Here is a 16,595-nt window from a genome sequence, read left to right on the forward strand (position 1 = left end):
GTTCAAGGAATCTCTATAATTTAAAAATCCATAAAACAGATCCTTCTAAAAAGAGAGAAGGCTTCATGTTTTATTTCATACTCTGTTCCAATGGATGAGATCATGCTCAGACTATTCTCACATCGGTTTATAACAGCCTCATACAACTTTTTATAACATGAGCTTAGAGTAAAAGTATTATTTCCCACAATTTGAACCTGACAAAAATAATTTTATCTACATTCTACTCAGCCCTTTATTATGTTGTTTATGCTCTCAACCAGTGAACTTAAAATTATTTAAAAAAAAAAAACAAATTTAGCTAAATATAACCTTCACATTAACTTCACACCCTGAATAAAATCAGTCAAGTATTTTGCCCAGCGCCCCAAAATACTCTGTCAGCTGCTGGGGAAGGGGAGGTAGGGCAGGGTGGTAATGTTGTAACGAATCATCACAAAGCCTCTGCTCCCCAAAAACTGGATAATCTTGTGGGAGAAACATAATTAATGAAAATTTACATGGCTTCAACAGCAAAAGTCTAATAGAAGACAAGCGCTGTCCCATAGATTAATTCATAAATTAAAGAATATAGACAATAAGAGCCAGGAGTTGAGGGGATGAGCTCACTGGGGTTGGAAAGCAGGCATATTCTGAAAAAGACAGTGTATAGCAAAGGAAGGAGAACTCCCACATGGGTCCACTAAGGCAGGGGCTCCTCATCTGGGCTGTACCATGGACCCCACTAGCAGCAGGCGAAGCCCAGGGATTCTTTCTCTGAATAAAGCTTTTAAATGCATAAAATAAAACACAGAGGATAATAAAAGAAACCCATTATTTTTGAAATGGTCATCAAAATATTTCTAAAAATTTGTCATCTGGCACTTTAAATATATGTTTCTTTATTAACACATTAAATAACAGGATCCAGTGATAACTACTGCCATTTCAAAGTAGTGATGGGTATAATATCAACAACTGTTACATGATATGAAAAGATCTTTGATTTCTATTGGTAACCAAGTCATAAGAGCTATTCATATAACTTGATTAGTTACCTGTGTTCATTAAAAAAAGGAAATACTAAATTTCAGTTAGAGATTAGTGAAATAGAGTTCTAATTTTTTTTCCCATCAAGGACATAGAGCCCCTGACTTCTGTCTCAGACCCCAAGGATCTTTTGGGTTAATAATTCCCACACTAAGGCTCTGAAAGGGAGAGGAACCTATAAGGAAGGCTGGTGTGAATGAGTGAAAAGTCTCAATTATGAAATTTTGTTTTTATTAACAAAAGTTTTATTAACTTCCCACTTACGGGCATTACAGGCAATAGATCTATTTAGATAAGCCAGACTTTTAAAAATAAAGTTATTTAAATTAGTCCAAAGTTTAATTATTTCCCCTAGAATCCTTTTACATTATAATGCTCTTAGTCAATTTTAAAAAAACAGAATTCTCCATCCTAAGCCCCGTCCCTATTAGCAGCTCAAATATTAACCTCTGAAGATATAGTCCTTATTCCTGTTTCTACCAGAAAGCGAAAAAATAAAAGGAATTACATAATACCTTCTAAGAATTTATTGTCAAAGAAGTCTATAATGACTGGAAATAGAGTATAAAGACCCATATAAAATGAAATACTACCATCATCAAACCATTCTGAACACCTGTCATTCACATCTGTGCCAGGAACAGGTTCAGGAGTCATCCTCGGTGCCCCCTCTCTTCTCACCTCCAGTCAGTTCACATCCCACATCCTGGCCATTTTCCCTCCTAAATCTCTGATCATTTCTGCCCTTTCCAAGCCTCACTATGCCCTTGACTTTGCACTGGTTTCCCTGCCTCTAATCCTGCCCCCTTTCATTCCACCTCCACACTGTCACCAGAGGGAGCTTTCTAAAATGTGATCTCCTGCCTAAAATCCCACAGAGATGGTTGCAGAGGAGAACACAGGCCAGGGAAGTGGCAGCCCAGTTTGTCAATGGTCTGCCACCATTTACTGTGCCACTTGGAGCAATGTTTGAGGTCTCTCAGAACTGTAGTTTCCTTGTTTGGTAAAGGTAGATATTATCTGCCTTGCAGGACAGTTGGGAGTTTGCAAATAACAGCAGGAGACACTGTGCTCCTGGATTATTACCAGGACTACTACTGAAAACTTCCAGCCCTTAAAGGGCACAAATGAGGCCCTTCAGGGTCTGGTCTGGGGCCACCTTCCCCACTATCCCTACTTTTCACTCCAGCCTCTCCAAACTCCTTGTAGTCCTCCCTCCCCACTGACCACACCCTGTCGTTGCTTCACCTGTCTGCAATCTTTACAAGTGCAATTTACTGTCCCTGGAGTGCCCTTCCCAACCTTCTCCTCATCTTCCTGACAGTACTTAAACCTTCTCTAAGTGGTCTTTCTTCCTCCCTACCTTCTCACCCCCAATTAATTTCTCTCTCTTCACTCCATTTAGTCCTTGGTGTCTATTATTGTCCTGCATCACAGGGTATGCAATCTGTTAACACATCACTTGCAGTACAGTAAGCATGGACTCGGAGGTGGACAAGCTTTATTCAAATCTTAGCCCCACCATGTCTTGAAAAGCATTAATTTATAAGCCTTGGTTTCTCAACTGCAAAATAGGGGAACAATGGTGCCCATCTAGTTGGGCTGTTAGGAGGGCTCAATGCACACTGCATGCAGAGTATTTGTGCACAGATGCCATGTGTGGTGCCTGGCACTGGTGCACTACACTATAGGGCAATTATTCCTTCTATTACTGGTGTCACCACAGCATTGTAAACTCCTTTGGGGAACAGACCAAGTCTTTTTTATCTCCTTATCTTCAGCACCTGCCTAGTGCAATGCGAAACATATAACACTGTTTGGCATTTGTTAAAATGAAATCACATGTAGAACACTCACTCCGTGCTTGTTTCTTTTTAGCAATAAGATAAAATATTAAGTCATGACTGAAAAGTGAACCTTAATAATCTGTTAACCTGTAATAAGACTAGCAAAAATGACAGACAGCAGAGTTGGAAAGCAAAATCAGCATGATAGTGAATCTTTCTAAGGGTCTAGGAAATCAATGATTCTTTTAAAAAATGAAATATAAACAATGGCCAAGATCCTAAAACAAAGATGTAAAGTAAAAGTACTTTTTTCTGGATGTATTTGTTACAGACAACTAACAGGCGGACAGTGCCATGAGATCCCTGGATGCCACCACACACTTTTCCATCCTCTGCTGTGGAGGAAAGGCTCCAGGAATCCCCACACTGGCTGCAGATTCAAAGTGTCCACAGTGAGCCTGCTAACCATAAAAGCATTTCTGTTCTGTCATAGGCCATTTGCAACAGACTGAAAAGCCTCCCCCTCTGCCTGTCAAGCATGTGATGGTTTGAAAGCATTCATTTCACATTTCCTGTTCTCCTTCAATGTGTCATCATGGACTCCCAGATCATTTTAGAACTGAGTCACTGGAATAACTGGGCAACCCAATGGCAGGCAATTTCCCCAGAATGTCTGGGTATCCATCACTATTTCTATTGCTAATCTGGGTAATGGAACATGACCCAAAGAATGTCTTTTGGTTTCAAAAAGCAATGGCTGGTTCTATTCATGCTAAATTTGGGGGACTGGTAAGATTGATAAGGATTAGGTCTCTCAAGAGAATTGAGAGTAATGAGGTTGAACTTATAAGCAACTTAATGTGACAGAATAATAGCTAACACTTATTGAGCCCTTACTGAGGGCCAGCACTGGGCCAGCCACTTTATCTGCAATGAATCCTCACGATCCTAAGTGCATCCTAAGTGTACTCTACTATTATTGCATTGATAGAGGAGGAAGTGAAAGCAGAGAAAGAAGTGAAATTATTGGTCTCTCTGTTTCTCCCTCCAGCTGCCCACCCATGAGCGGCCTGTCCATCGGTCTGTCTGTGTCTTAGTCTCTTGTGCTTCTCTCTCATGATCTTGCTCTTTCTCTTTCTCCCTATCTTCCTGATCTCTTCTGCTCCCGTCCCCCCATCCTCCCTCTGTTCCCGTCTCCTCTGTCTTCCATCCCTCCTATCTTTGCTTTCTCTTTCCTGTCTAAACCTGTCTTTTCATCTCTATCTCCCAGTCTCTGAATCTTCCCTTCTGTGCCTGTCTCCCCTTCCTCTCTCTCTACTTCCCATCTGTTTCTCTGTCTCCCCCACCTGTCTGTATGTCTTCCCCATCACCATCACCCAACACGCACAGTACAACGAAGAACTATGGTGTGGGTTAAGAAAAAAAAAGATTTTAAAACCAATTTCTGAGATATTAAAAACTCTCATCTGAGGACAAAGTTATACCCTCAAAAGTAAGTGACTAGCAAGCAATTCTTCCTAATGGCTTTGGAACCATGCAAGGAAACCTCTAAGCTTATCTGGAATTTACTTCAAAATAACAAGGTGGGAAGGAGGGGAGGACAAAGATAAAGTTAAAACAAGACTGACAATAAAGTAGTAATTGTTAAAGCTGGGTAATGTGTACATGAGAATTTATTATGCCATCTGTTTTTGTTATAGGTTTAACTTTTCCATTAAAAAAGTTTAAAAAATCTAATCTAAGATTTTATTTTATAAATGTTCTTTGGTATGTTTAAATATGATCCACCAATGCAGAGGAAGAGTGAAATTCCTCCAATGTCCCATGTGATCTTGAGTTCTTGTTATGTTTTTAAAACCTATTCACTGATTTTTTTTTTTCAGTTTCCATTTCATATCAGTGATCATATGGGAAAAATCACAATTACTTGATTTTACAACAAAGTAATAAGTAGTGTGAGATTTCCAGTTTTCACATGTTTGGGGCTTGTGGAAACATTGCCTCTGGAGAGGAGATATAAAATGCCAACGATGAACCAATGCGATTTTTTTCTTCCATAATTAAAATATTCACCATGGGAATAAGGGAGGATCAGAGGAAGGAAAGATATTTTCCAGCTTAAAACCAAGGACAGGAAGTATTAATTATATGCATCAAAACAAACGTGAAAACTAATTGTTTCATTAACAACTGAAGAAAAATTATGGGTGGGTTCAGCTCAATTTTACCATCACACTTAGCCATTAGAGAAACTGGCAAAGCATTCAATCTAAAATGACTGCTAAATATTTGTTTAAAATAACAACAGCTAACACATGAGGAACTATAGCTCTGTGCCAGGCTCTGTGCTAAACAATTTATACAAAATCTCTTACTTAAATCTCACAACTCAATAAGGTAGGTACTATCACGACTCCTATTTAGAAATGACAGAACTGAGGCTCAGAGAGCAACTGCCATAGATCACCAGGCAGCAAGCAGCACAGCTGGCATTCAGATGCAGGCTGACTGGCTCCAGAGCTGCCCTGCCTACACGTGAGAATGGTAATCTAACACTACTTGCGATAAGCATAAAACTGTACGGATTTAAGGACATTTCAAAGGAATAAAATCGTACATTCAACACCTTTGAAAGCTTTCATTTGAACCAACCCACAGGTCCTCAAAACAATCCTTTGAGGTGGGCTGGACAGAAGATGCTATCTCTGTCTTAGAGGTAAAAAAATAGAAGCTCAGAGAGGTCAGACAAAAACTCAAGGTTTCCTGACTCCAATTCCAATACCATTTCCAACCAAAGTGAACTGGGGCCCTTCTTCCTCCTATTCTATAAAATGGGGAGAGTTTAAGAACATCTACACCTCATAGCATTGGTATGAGAATTAAATGGGAATGTACATGAAGTGCTTAGTGCCAAGGCCTGCCACATCATAAATGTTCAATATTTTAATATAACCCAAAACAAAAAGGACTGACTGGCTTTCTATTAGGTTACAAAAGAGCCTCAGATTTTCTTTGTTACTAAACTGGGGAGGTATTTGATGACATCAAGAAAGAGTATTTAGAAAGAGTACAAACTTCTTTAAAGCAAAAGTTCTAAAAGTGTATCTGTGTGGCTGACACCACATAAAGCATTTACCAGAAAGTTAACTGCTGAAAAGAGGCGCTTAAAAATGGGCCCTTAAAATAAATTTTGAAAGTTCAAGAAGAGTTCACCTCACAGACATTATTTTTTTTATTCCACAGTACAGAACTAACACATTCATGTAAAATATTCCTGCACAATGTACACAGACATAAGCACATGAACAAATACAAGAAAAACAGAAAAAAAGTGAATTCAAATGGCTAATGATCATGTTTTCTTTTGTATCTCCATAGGGAAGAAATATTCAGAAAATTTAGTGTTCAAAGTGGACCACAGATTATAAAGCTACCTGTGATCAAGGTGAATAAATACTGCAAAACATACTTTTTCCCAAAATTGGATGGCAAAATTCAAATATAAAATGTTTGTGTATGCATAAAATATTTCTAGAAGGACACAAGAGAAACTCCTGAGAGTTATTTCCTCTGGGTATGGAAACTGGGTAGGAGAATTACTACTCACTAAATAGAATTTCTTATCATATATAGGTATTTTTAATATACATTTAAAAAATTTAATTCTACTGCTAAAAGTGATCATTTTACTAGTATTTAGGTTTCTAGAAGAGAGAGAGAATAATCTTCTTTCAGGCATTAGTTAGGGTCTTAGTAAAGATATAATTTTAAAATCCACAATGAGTTCCAAATGAGATAAATAATCACAGTCGACAGTATAGAGAGGCTAAGAGTGGGTTCTCTGGAGTCAGACAGTGTGGGTTCAAATCCCAGCACCACGCTTGCTAGTTTGTAACCTAAGACAAGTTACCTAATCTTTTGGTTAGTTTCCTCATCCATAAAATGGAAATAACCATAGGACAGTCATCAGAAATAAGTAAATCAAATAATGTAAAGTACTGAAACAGAGCTTCACATACAGAAAGCATTTAATAATTGGTAGCTATATTTATGCTTACTATTATTGCTTTGAAAGGTAGGCCTGAGTAGCAGGCAGCACGCATGCTCAGATTGGATTTACACCAGAACCTTTGTTGAAGAACAATAGAAAAAAATCGTATTCAACTCTCTCCCTGACCTAGGGCCTGGACACTGAACGGGTGTTACTAAACACTGATTCACTGATTTAGGACATCAGTAAAAACAAAAAGTCTGCAACTGTCTTTTCCAAGAGATTAGTGGAACTCCCAGTCTTTAAGAAATGATCATTGAGATTTGTTAAATTCTGTCAGCTACAAAATGAGAATTCCATTTACTTTCTCTAATGAAATATGGAACATACAATAACAAGAAAGAATTTCAAGAGTAAAACCCTCCTGTAAACCTGCTGTACCAGAATTTTTTTTGACATTTGAGACATATGAACATCATAATTCATTTCAAGATATCACAGTTTGCTGGAATAAAACTCTTTAGATTATTTTTCCCCCAAAACAATAATAAAACCAGCTAGGTATGTACTATATCTCCAGTTTACCCCCAGGAAAACAAAACAATGTCACAGTAAAGCTCTGACCTAAAGTTTCTTCCACTCTGCAGTTATAAACATCCATTCATCAACTCTGCCTTAGGCATCCATCTGCAAAATGGAGATAATAATGCCTAACACTAACTTGTTACAGATGTAAATGAGAATATGTTCAGAATTTTGAGCAACTTGGAAAATAAACTACGTATTAACATATGATGGTTTTAGCAGCTCAGACGCCAACTTTTAGGGACAAATAAACCATCTCCTCCCTCCAAATGTTAGATTTCTACAAGCCCACTCCATCTGGTGGGGCCTCCTCTGAGGCATCAAGCCTCCTCAAATCCCAGAGAGGAAAGGGGAACAATGTACACTTCTTGTGGCAGGAAGCGCAAACAGGTTTCACCAGTATCACTGGCATTTATCGTTTGGGCTACATAACTGACTCCAGGCAGCCCTTTAAGCCAAAGAGTTGGAAAGAAAGGAAAAAGATATTAGAAAGTTAATGAGGCCTCACTTTATTTCTACTCCAGTTCTAAAAAGAAAAACATTAGAACTTCATGGCAATATAGTGAAATCCTATTCCATCTAAAATGAGCTTTACATTTCTATTCCTATTTTAAGTCCTACATGACACAGAAATCCAAGCAGGATTCCATCTCTGAAGTACAATTAGCTTTTCTGTTGAAGGCAACAGGAGAGGACCAGTCCCCAAATCAATCAATTTCACATCTATCTCCAAGCTACAAAAATGAGGACCACTCATCATCTTCAGTTCACTTTTTCAGTTGTCATCATGTTAAGGCAGAAAATTAAAACCAAACCAAACAAACAAACAAAAAACCAGAGAAGAAAAGAAAAATAAGTTGGGTTAGAGAAGAAAAGGACACTAGGGTGGAAAGCCAGCAAAAGTGAAACGTTCCTGAATCTAAGCTTTACTGAAGGAAACATGAGGATTTTTTCCCCAAGTACTCTGTTGGACCCATTCAAAATGCCTTCTTAAATTTTAGTGTAATTTTTCTTTCCTTCCCTGAAAAGAGAGAAAATTCTTAAGACCTATTCATGGTCTGTAGATAAGATTGGGATGTCTGGGGGGAGGGGGGACGGAGCAGAAAGATCTCTTGCAATTCTGTATCCATAAATGGTAGAGCCATGTTCTCTTTGTACACGATACTTAATGAAAATCATATGTTTTAATGAACATGGAGCAACCTTTTTGACACATAATTCCCAATTAGTGGAAATTAAACAACGTAGGCTAACAATGGCAATAACGGTCTGTAAAGTTCAGTTTCTAAAAACTTTCTCGGAGAGAGCCCCTCTGTTTGGGAGTCCCGTGGCCCCGCTACTGCGAGGTGAACTCCCCTGGTTGGGTGCTCGAGGGCTGTAGCCACGCACTCTCCGCTGGGCCAGCAGCGTCCTCCGGGGACTTTTCAGGGAAAGAAAGAGAAAGAGGGGAGAGCGCGCGTGCAAGCGAGCGAGAGGCCTAAGAAAAGGATACCGGCACCAGCTGCGCAGCTGTAGGCTTTCGTTCAGAGTTTACTCCATCCTGCCCGCCCTGAACTTACCTTCCAAATAACAACTGGAGGACGAAGAGAGTCCTTTCTTTGATTTACAGCCCACCAACTTCAAGCAAATCTCCAACATTTTCATGCGCTGGCGGGCTCCTCCCTCCCTTGCCGCGTTCGGCGCGACCCGGTTCGGGCGCAGCGCGGCCCTCCGCTCGCCTTCGCCCAGCCGCCCCGGAGCCTCTCTGCGACCTCACCGCGGACGGGCGCGCCCGGCCCCGGCCATCGCGCCCCGGCCCCGTCTCCGCTCCGGGACGCGGCCAACAAAGGGCCCCTTCAGCTCCGGCGGGGAAGGCCCGCCCCCGGCTGCCTTAACCCCCTCCTGGCCGGGCCCGCTGGGCCGCGCTCCCCTCTCCGACCGCAGCCGGCACTGAGTCAACAAGGACAGACAACCCTATGGACGTGGACGGAGATTTTCTTCTACCTTTTCAAGGCAAAAGCCGGCCCTAAACTATTCCCACTTTCAAAAAACAATCCGATACTCAGTTTCTACTTTAATAGCGGGGGGGCGGGGGGGTGGGGAGGGTGGAAAGTCCAAGTCCGGCATTTAGTCGTCCTTAAGGGTGGTAAATACACCCTGAGAAACACACGGAGTTAGAGAGGCTGTGAGAAATGCGGACGACCTCAGGGAGCGCATGCTTTCTAGTTAACCGCCAAGGAGACTTCGAATTCTCCGCTGTGGCATGAGACTTCCTCAACCTGCGACGCATAAGGCCAAGTTCCACTGTGCTCTCTGCCGAAGCAAACCCTATGCCCCGAGAATGCTGATGAGTAGTGGAAATTCCTCTGGAATTACATATACGGGTCTCATTTATATTCAGTGAGTTTATCGTGATTAAAAGTAACTCAATGGGTGTCTGAGGGATGAATAATCAGAATGCTCGGACCCACATGACAACCACACAAATACCCAACACATTTGTAAAATCATACATACAGATTAAAAGAGGACTGGAAACAGGAGAGTTGTGTGAGTTCAAATTCAAAACATAACTTCTGATTGTATGTGAAATGAAATTTCATTTCCACAGTGAAAATTCGTCAGAGACAGGAACTACTGCATCTTTTCTCTGCCTCATTTTCTTCAACAGAGAACTTTTCCCCATCCTTTGGGGTGAGTGCCATGTGGTACCATTGTTTAAAATCCATTTCAGTGCTGTAATGGGTTCGAAACTTCTTTGGTTAGGACTGTTTATATTATAAAGTATTATAAAGTAAGAGTAATCACAATAATGTCTTACTGACACAAAACCAGAAATCTAGATCAGTGGAAAACAATAGGAAACCCAATCATACCAAATAATTTAATAAAAATAAGATAAATTCCAATATTAAGAAAAGGAATTTATTTAATAGTGTCAAATAACCAAGTTCAGAGACAGAGAAAAATCAGTTTAGTCCATATTTTATAGCACATAAATAATAAGAGCTAATATGTATCGAAATCTTACTATATGCCACACACTTGTGATAAGCATGTTATGTTCATTACTGCATTGCATTTTCACAACGATCTTGTAAGGGAAAGAGAATTATTATCCTGACTCTTCAAGAAGAAAACTGAAACTTAGGTTTAGCATCTTGCCTAAGGTCCTATACCTGTAAACAGACAGAGATGAACTCAACACAGGTCTACCTGGCTCCAAGGATCAGGCTCCTGACCCCTCACTAAGAATAAATTCCAAGTAGATGAAAGCTTTGATATATATTTCTTTGTCCAAATAACTAAGGTCATCATTATATGTTCCAAAGGCAGCCTTGGTTAAAAGACCCTGACCACAGTGATCAATCCTAGAAGCAAAGCAGGACTTTCTAGCCTATTCTTGGTCTCTGCAGTACATCAGGAATGGCTAAGTAACAAGATCTTTAATTAAGTATGCCAAAAATAGAACACAAAAATTTAAGTTTGGATTGAATGTGACTAGTGTCTATCACTGGCATTCTCATCCAGGGTGTCATTAACCTTTCAGAGGTGTCCTGTCAAATTCTGATTAATGTACAAAATATATTTGTACTTCAAGTACATTTTGAAGTAAGTGGACCTATGGTTCGAGAAGATCATGCAAGGTAGTACCAAGTCAGGCTTCATGTCATGGTCAGGGAAGTTACTTCCCCATCACCTGGAAACACAGGGCTACAAAGGCCACCAGGTGACAACTGCAGTGACTGTGGATACTTTCTAGATTCTGGAAGACAATGCCATGCTGCTAGAAAGCTGTGTGTGATGACTGCTGACTTCAACGTGTTATTCTGCCTTTTGAAATTCCAAGGATAATGCCCAAAATAAAATTCAAAAGGGTACTACCAACACAAGTAAGCTAAAAAATACAGTATTGTGTGTCCTCACCCAGCATTTCTGATTTAGAGGGCTATATTCAAGTAGGTAGCTTAATGTGAAGAATTACAAACAAATAGGCATTTTTGCAATTGTAACCATTACCTTGAATAATATCAGTTAATACAGGAGCAGATATTTGTTTGCATTTACTGTACTGGGATATATTTTTACTTTCAAAAGTTAATGACAATTACTTATATTCTGCTCTTAAGTCTAAAATGAAATCACCTTTGATATCTATTCTCTTAAAATTAGTAACACAGACCATGTCTAAGTCTTTTTAAATTTAGTTATAAAAACGTACATCAGTAGGTCTGGCAAAACAGAGTGAATTAGTGGCAAATGAATATTCAAAATGTTGCCAAACTGCACAGTACCATATCTAGCTTTTGATGCTTTTGAAACACTTGCAAGGTACAAAAAGCATTCTGTTATAAGCAAATAAAGGAGAGCATCAATCTTCTTGCTAAAGAAAAGCCCAAGAAGGATTTCCTCTAATCAACCTAAAACAAGCCATTAACTTTAAAAAACAAAACAAAACAAAACAAAAAAGAAAGAAAATAGAAAAAGAAGGAAAAATCAAAAAGGCTCTGAACTAACTTTTTTGCTATGTTGCATTCAGTTTGGGAAAGAAACAAACATCTAATCTTGCTCCCAATATGTGCCAGGTACCCTCAGGCCTCAAAAAAGCCCTATGAATTTTGTGTAGTTTATTTCCATTTTACAGGTAAGGAAACTGAGGACAGGGTGGGGAGGATAAGAAATCTGTCCAAGGTCACTCAGCTAGGAAGTATTAAGCTCTAAGGACTGGTTAAGTCCAAAGTCCTTGAACTTTTCAAAATGGCACATAATTTCCAATTGACGTGAAAGTTAGATAATATAACAAAACCAGAGAATGAAAAAAAAACATTAAGTGTTGGAAAAATAAGTCTTTAAAATAAGATAATTCAGAATATTAGAATTATTTAATAATATATTAAAAAAGAAAGAATAAAGGTTCTTAATTACATTAAAGTATACGATCTGAGCAGTGTTCCTAAAACTGTGGTCTGTGAACCACTTATTTTGAAACACCTGGGTACCTGCTAAAAATGCAGATTCTTGGTCTCCATTCTAGACCTACAGAATCAGAAATTGTGGAATAAACCCAGTGATCAGCATTTTAACAAGCATCTCAGATGATCTGTGTGCATACTTGTGGTAATTTGAAGCTGAATGGACCCCAGAAAAGATCATGATCTTAAAGCTAATCCATTCCTGTGGGTGTAACCCTATTGTGGGTGGGACCTTTTGATTAGGTTATTTTGGTTGAGGCATGCCCCAGGTGGGTCTTAATCCACTATTGGGGTCCTTTTAAGAGGATGAAATTCAGATACAGAAGGACAGAGAGAAAGCGACAGAAGCTGAGAGAAAGACACACATAGAAGCTGAAAGAGAAGGGAGAGACCAACAGACACTGTCACGTATCTTGCCATGTTGACAGAGGAATCCTGGATCTCCAGCAATCTGTTTTCCGGAAGAAGGTATCATCTTCATGGTGCCTTGATTTGGACATTTTCACAACCTCAGAACTGTAAGCTTGTAAGCTAATAAATCCCCATTGTTAAAAGCCAGCCCATTTCTGGTATATTGCATTTCATCAGCTTTAGCAAACCAAAACAATACTTTAGTTTGAAAACCATTGTTTTGAAAGAAGGAAGAGCTGCTTCTTGTTTTCACTTGGAATAAGACAAAGATAATTGGTCATTCATTTGAGGGCAATTTCTGAATTTAAGATATGTGTAACTCTAGATCAAGTTATCAAAAGAGGATTCTTCTCTGAAGATTTTCAGATAAAGACTGAACTTTCTAAGGTTTGGAGTTCAGTCCTAGTTTTGAAAATTGGGAAGAGGCCGTATGGGAGTGGGTCAAGGGGAGAAGGCAGGATACAGGATGCCAAAAGCTCTACCTTATAGCAACAGCATGGGGTGGTGGTGGACAAGAGACAGGTGATGAGGCCTGGTTAGGGACTCCAGAAACAGATAGATGATCCCAGGTCTGACTGGCTTCTTCAGTGTTTCCAGCTCAGCCAACAGCTCTAGGGGAAATTGCACAGATCTTGATGTATGCACATGCTACTTTATATGCATATGCCAACAAAGTCCCCTTCCTCTGATTCTGCAACACTATCTAGTGAGAGCCTCCTGGGTTCTCTAGTTCTGTAGGTCCAGTGTGTGTCCAGCTTAAAAGAAGATCATGTCAATCATATCCCTTTTTGCCATGTCTAAGGACACATATGCATCCCTTCTTTAAGTCTCATAATTATTCAATGGAGATAGCACCATTTGTTAGTCAGGTCTCCCAAAGGCCTGGTGACCCTGGGCTGGGCAAACCAGGGAGCAGGAGAGGCAACATAGTGGAGGCTGCATGAGCTATGACATCACATAGCCTACTTCTGAATCTCAGAGTTGCCACTCATTGTGGTGGCTTGGGCAAGTCACTTCAGCTCTCAGAGCTTCAATTTTTCTCATCCGTAAAGTAGGTAGTGGTCATAAGGTCAGAAGAGTAGCTATTTCACAGGGTTATGAAGATTAGAAATAATGTATGGAAAGTTCCCAGTGCATAGTAGGTACTCATTAAATGGTAGCTCTTGTTATTTCTATGACTATATAAATATATAAATGGTAGCTATTGTTATTTCTATATCAGGTGGTGATCTGTGTTCCTGCCTAAGTCTTACTGGGACTAAATCAGGAGCTAAAATTAATAAATATGATATGTGAAACCGACTCCAGAAAGCACAGTCTGAGGGAGTGAAAGCAGAGACTGAAGGTTTCCCAAGGGACAAGAAAATCAATTTATGTTATTAAGGAAGAGAAACACTAGCTATGGGGTAGGAGTAACAACTAAAGTTCAGATGTCATAGAGTCCTATCTTTAATGTTAAAGACAAGGTTTTGCAATCCCAACTTTGTGGCAAAATACAAACTTCACACTCCCACATCTTTAACAGGGCAGGCCTATTTATTTCAGCGCAATACTTGGTGTGCAGGCCACACATAGGACTGTCTTTCAGAAGACACTGATTCTTTTGTTAGTCCCCATGGTATTTCCAAGGCAACAATCCTTACTTGGGTGCCAAATCTGAACAGCTTTAGAGTAAATCCACTTTCTAGAAAATCTCATTGTAGTAAGATTCTACCACATTTTTATAATTAAAGAAACTAGACATAACTGCTAAAACAATAATTTTTCTTTAGAAAGGAACTAATATTATTATTAGGCACATGTTATTTTTTATTAATTTTTATTTTTATCAGAGTAATATACACATCTAGTTAAAAATCAAATACTAAAAGTCTTGTGATTAAAAAAAAACCTACAAATCATTTGACTCTATATACTAGTCTGTAGATTGGAAATAATATTTGGAAATAATATGCTTATATTGTTATTTCTGGATTCACCAGTTTATAAATTATCTACTAACTTATATTATCACCATATCCAACCTCTCAAAACAGTACCATCACAATTTTTGGTTAAATTAATAGTCACTGTTTATATTTTTATGACCATGTAAATATTGTTCACTGCTGAGCCAAGTAATACTATGACTGTTTCCCTTAAAATACAACTTGTTTTTCCTGGGGATATTAACTGCCTTTTTTTTTCCATTTGATTAGTCGTCTATGTACCCATCTTATACCCCAAAAATAGTTCAAGAGCTATCTCCTTTTCCCAAACACCTAAAACATTTCAAATATTCTCAGTTGCATTTATTGACTTATTCCCTTGTTTGTTGGAGTTCATCCTCCAGAAGCTTCCTGGAAAAAAACAAGATACATGTCTTTCTTCTACACTGACAGTTTGGCTGGGTAAAGAATTCTAGGTTGAAAATTTTCCCCATTGAATTTTTTTAATTCAATTTTATTGAGACATATTCACATACTATACAGTCATCCAAAGTATATAATCAGTTGTTCACAGTACCATCATATAGTTGTGCATTCATCAACCCAATCTATTTTTTTAACATTTTCCTTATACCAGAAAAAGTGAAAATAGGAATAAAAAATAAAAGTAAAAAAGAACAGCCAAATCATCCCCCCCACACACCCAATTTTTCATTTAGTTTTTTGTCCCCATTTTTCTATTCATCCATCCATACACTGGATAAAGGGAGTGTGATCCACAAGGCTTTCACAATCACATTGTCACACCTGGTAAGCTGCATTGCTATACAATCGTCTTCAAGAGTCAAGGCTACTTCCCCATTGAATTTTGAAGGCATTTCTTCACCATCTTCTAGTTTCCAGTACTGTTGTTTAGAAATGCAATCGTATCCTGATTCTTGATCCTTTATCTATGACCTACTCTTCCCTCTGGAGGCTTTTAGGATCTTGTAATATTCCTAGTGTTCTGAAATTTCATGATGACATGGTGTGGTGTGAGCCTTTTCATATATTATGCTGGGCTGCTGGCACTCAGAGGGCCTGTACGATCTAGAGATTTAGGGCCATCTAACTTTGGAAAAGATTCATTTCACTAAGCTCTGAAAATATTCTTTGTACTTTCTATCTACTGACTTCTTCACCTCCATTTTTTTCAGTTCTCACTTTCTAGAATTCCTAACAGATGGATATTGAAGCCCTTGCTTCTCATTTTCTTATCTGTTCTCTCTTATTGTCCATGACTTGTCTTTATGGTCTGCTTTCTGAGATAGACTACTTTTCAAGTCTTCTATTGAATTTTAAATTTTGGCTATAATGTTTTCAATAATAAAGAGTTCACTGTTATTCTGATTGTACAGTTTTTAAGAGTATCCTGTTTTTGATGACTGCAACATCTCTTCTCTCTCTAAGGATAGCAAACAATAGTTCTTTTGAACTCTTCTGCTTCCTGCATTGTCTTTATTTCCACCAAGCTCCAGTTTTCTGTTTGTTTTAACCTTTATTTTTCTTTAATATCTAGGGAAATTTGGCCATCAATTCATACTTAAATGACTGAGGCATTAAAAAGCTGACCGGAAGTTCTATGCGCATGGGAGGGGCAGGACAACTGGTGGACTTCAATGAAGAGAGCCAGTAAACTAGCTTTTTCATCAAGAGAATCCCCCAATGTGGGTATCTGTAAAGCTTTTTTCTAGGGCCATTCAATTTTCTTCTAGAAGAGAATCTTTCAATCTCCTCTCTGTTAGGGCCTTGCTTAGCAGATATCAGAAGAGGATTGGGAATCTCACTATTCAGTATACAGACTTGTTTTTTAATCCTCTCTGGCCCACCTCACTGTTTTCAGCATGCCTTACCCTGAGCCATGCTGGGCCTA

At 38.9% G+C, this 16,595-nt stretch overlaps 1 protein-coding gene across 2 annotated transcripts in view; it reads right to left on the bottom strand.

The window, feature by feature from the left end:
• ABL1 (ABL proto-oncogene 1, non-receptor tyrosine kinase) overlaps positions 1 to 16,595 on the bottom strand; it is a 247,412-nt gene that overhangs the window by 49,543 nt on the left and 181,274 nt on the right. The window contains exon 1 of one of the 2 annotated variants that reach the window (XM_037796929.1): positions 8,952 to 9,193. The exons of the other annotated variant lie outside the window; for it this stretch is intronic. Coding sequence (XP_037652857.1) covers positions 8,952 to 9,036 — 85 coding nt within the window. The 5' untranslated portion in view covers positions 9,037 to 9,193. Of the gene's footprint in view, positions 1 to 8,951; positions 9,194 to 16,595 lie in introns of those variants that run through there. 2 annotated transcript variants of the gene reach the window in all.

The sequence above is a fragment of the Choloepus didactylus genome, chromosome 10 (genome assembly GCF_015220235.1).
Source record: "Choloepus didactylus isolate mChoDid1 chromosome 10, mChoDid1.pri, whole genome shotgun sequence".
Lineage (NCBI taxonomy): Eukaryota > Metazoa > Chordata > Mammalia > Pilosa > Megalonychidae > Choloepus > Choloepus didactylus.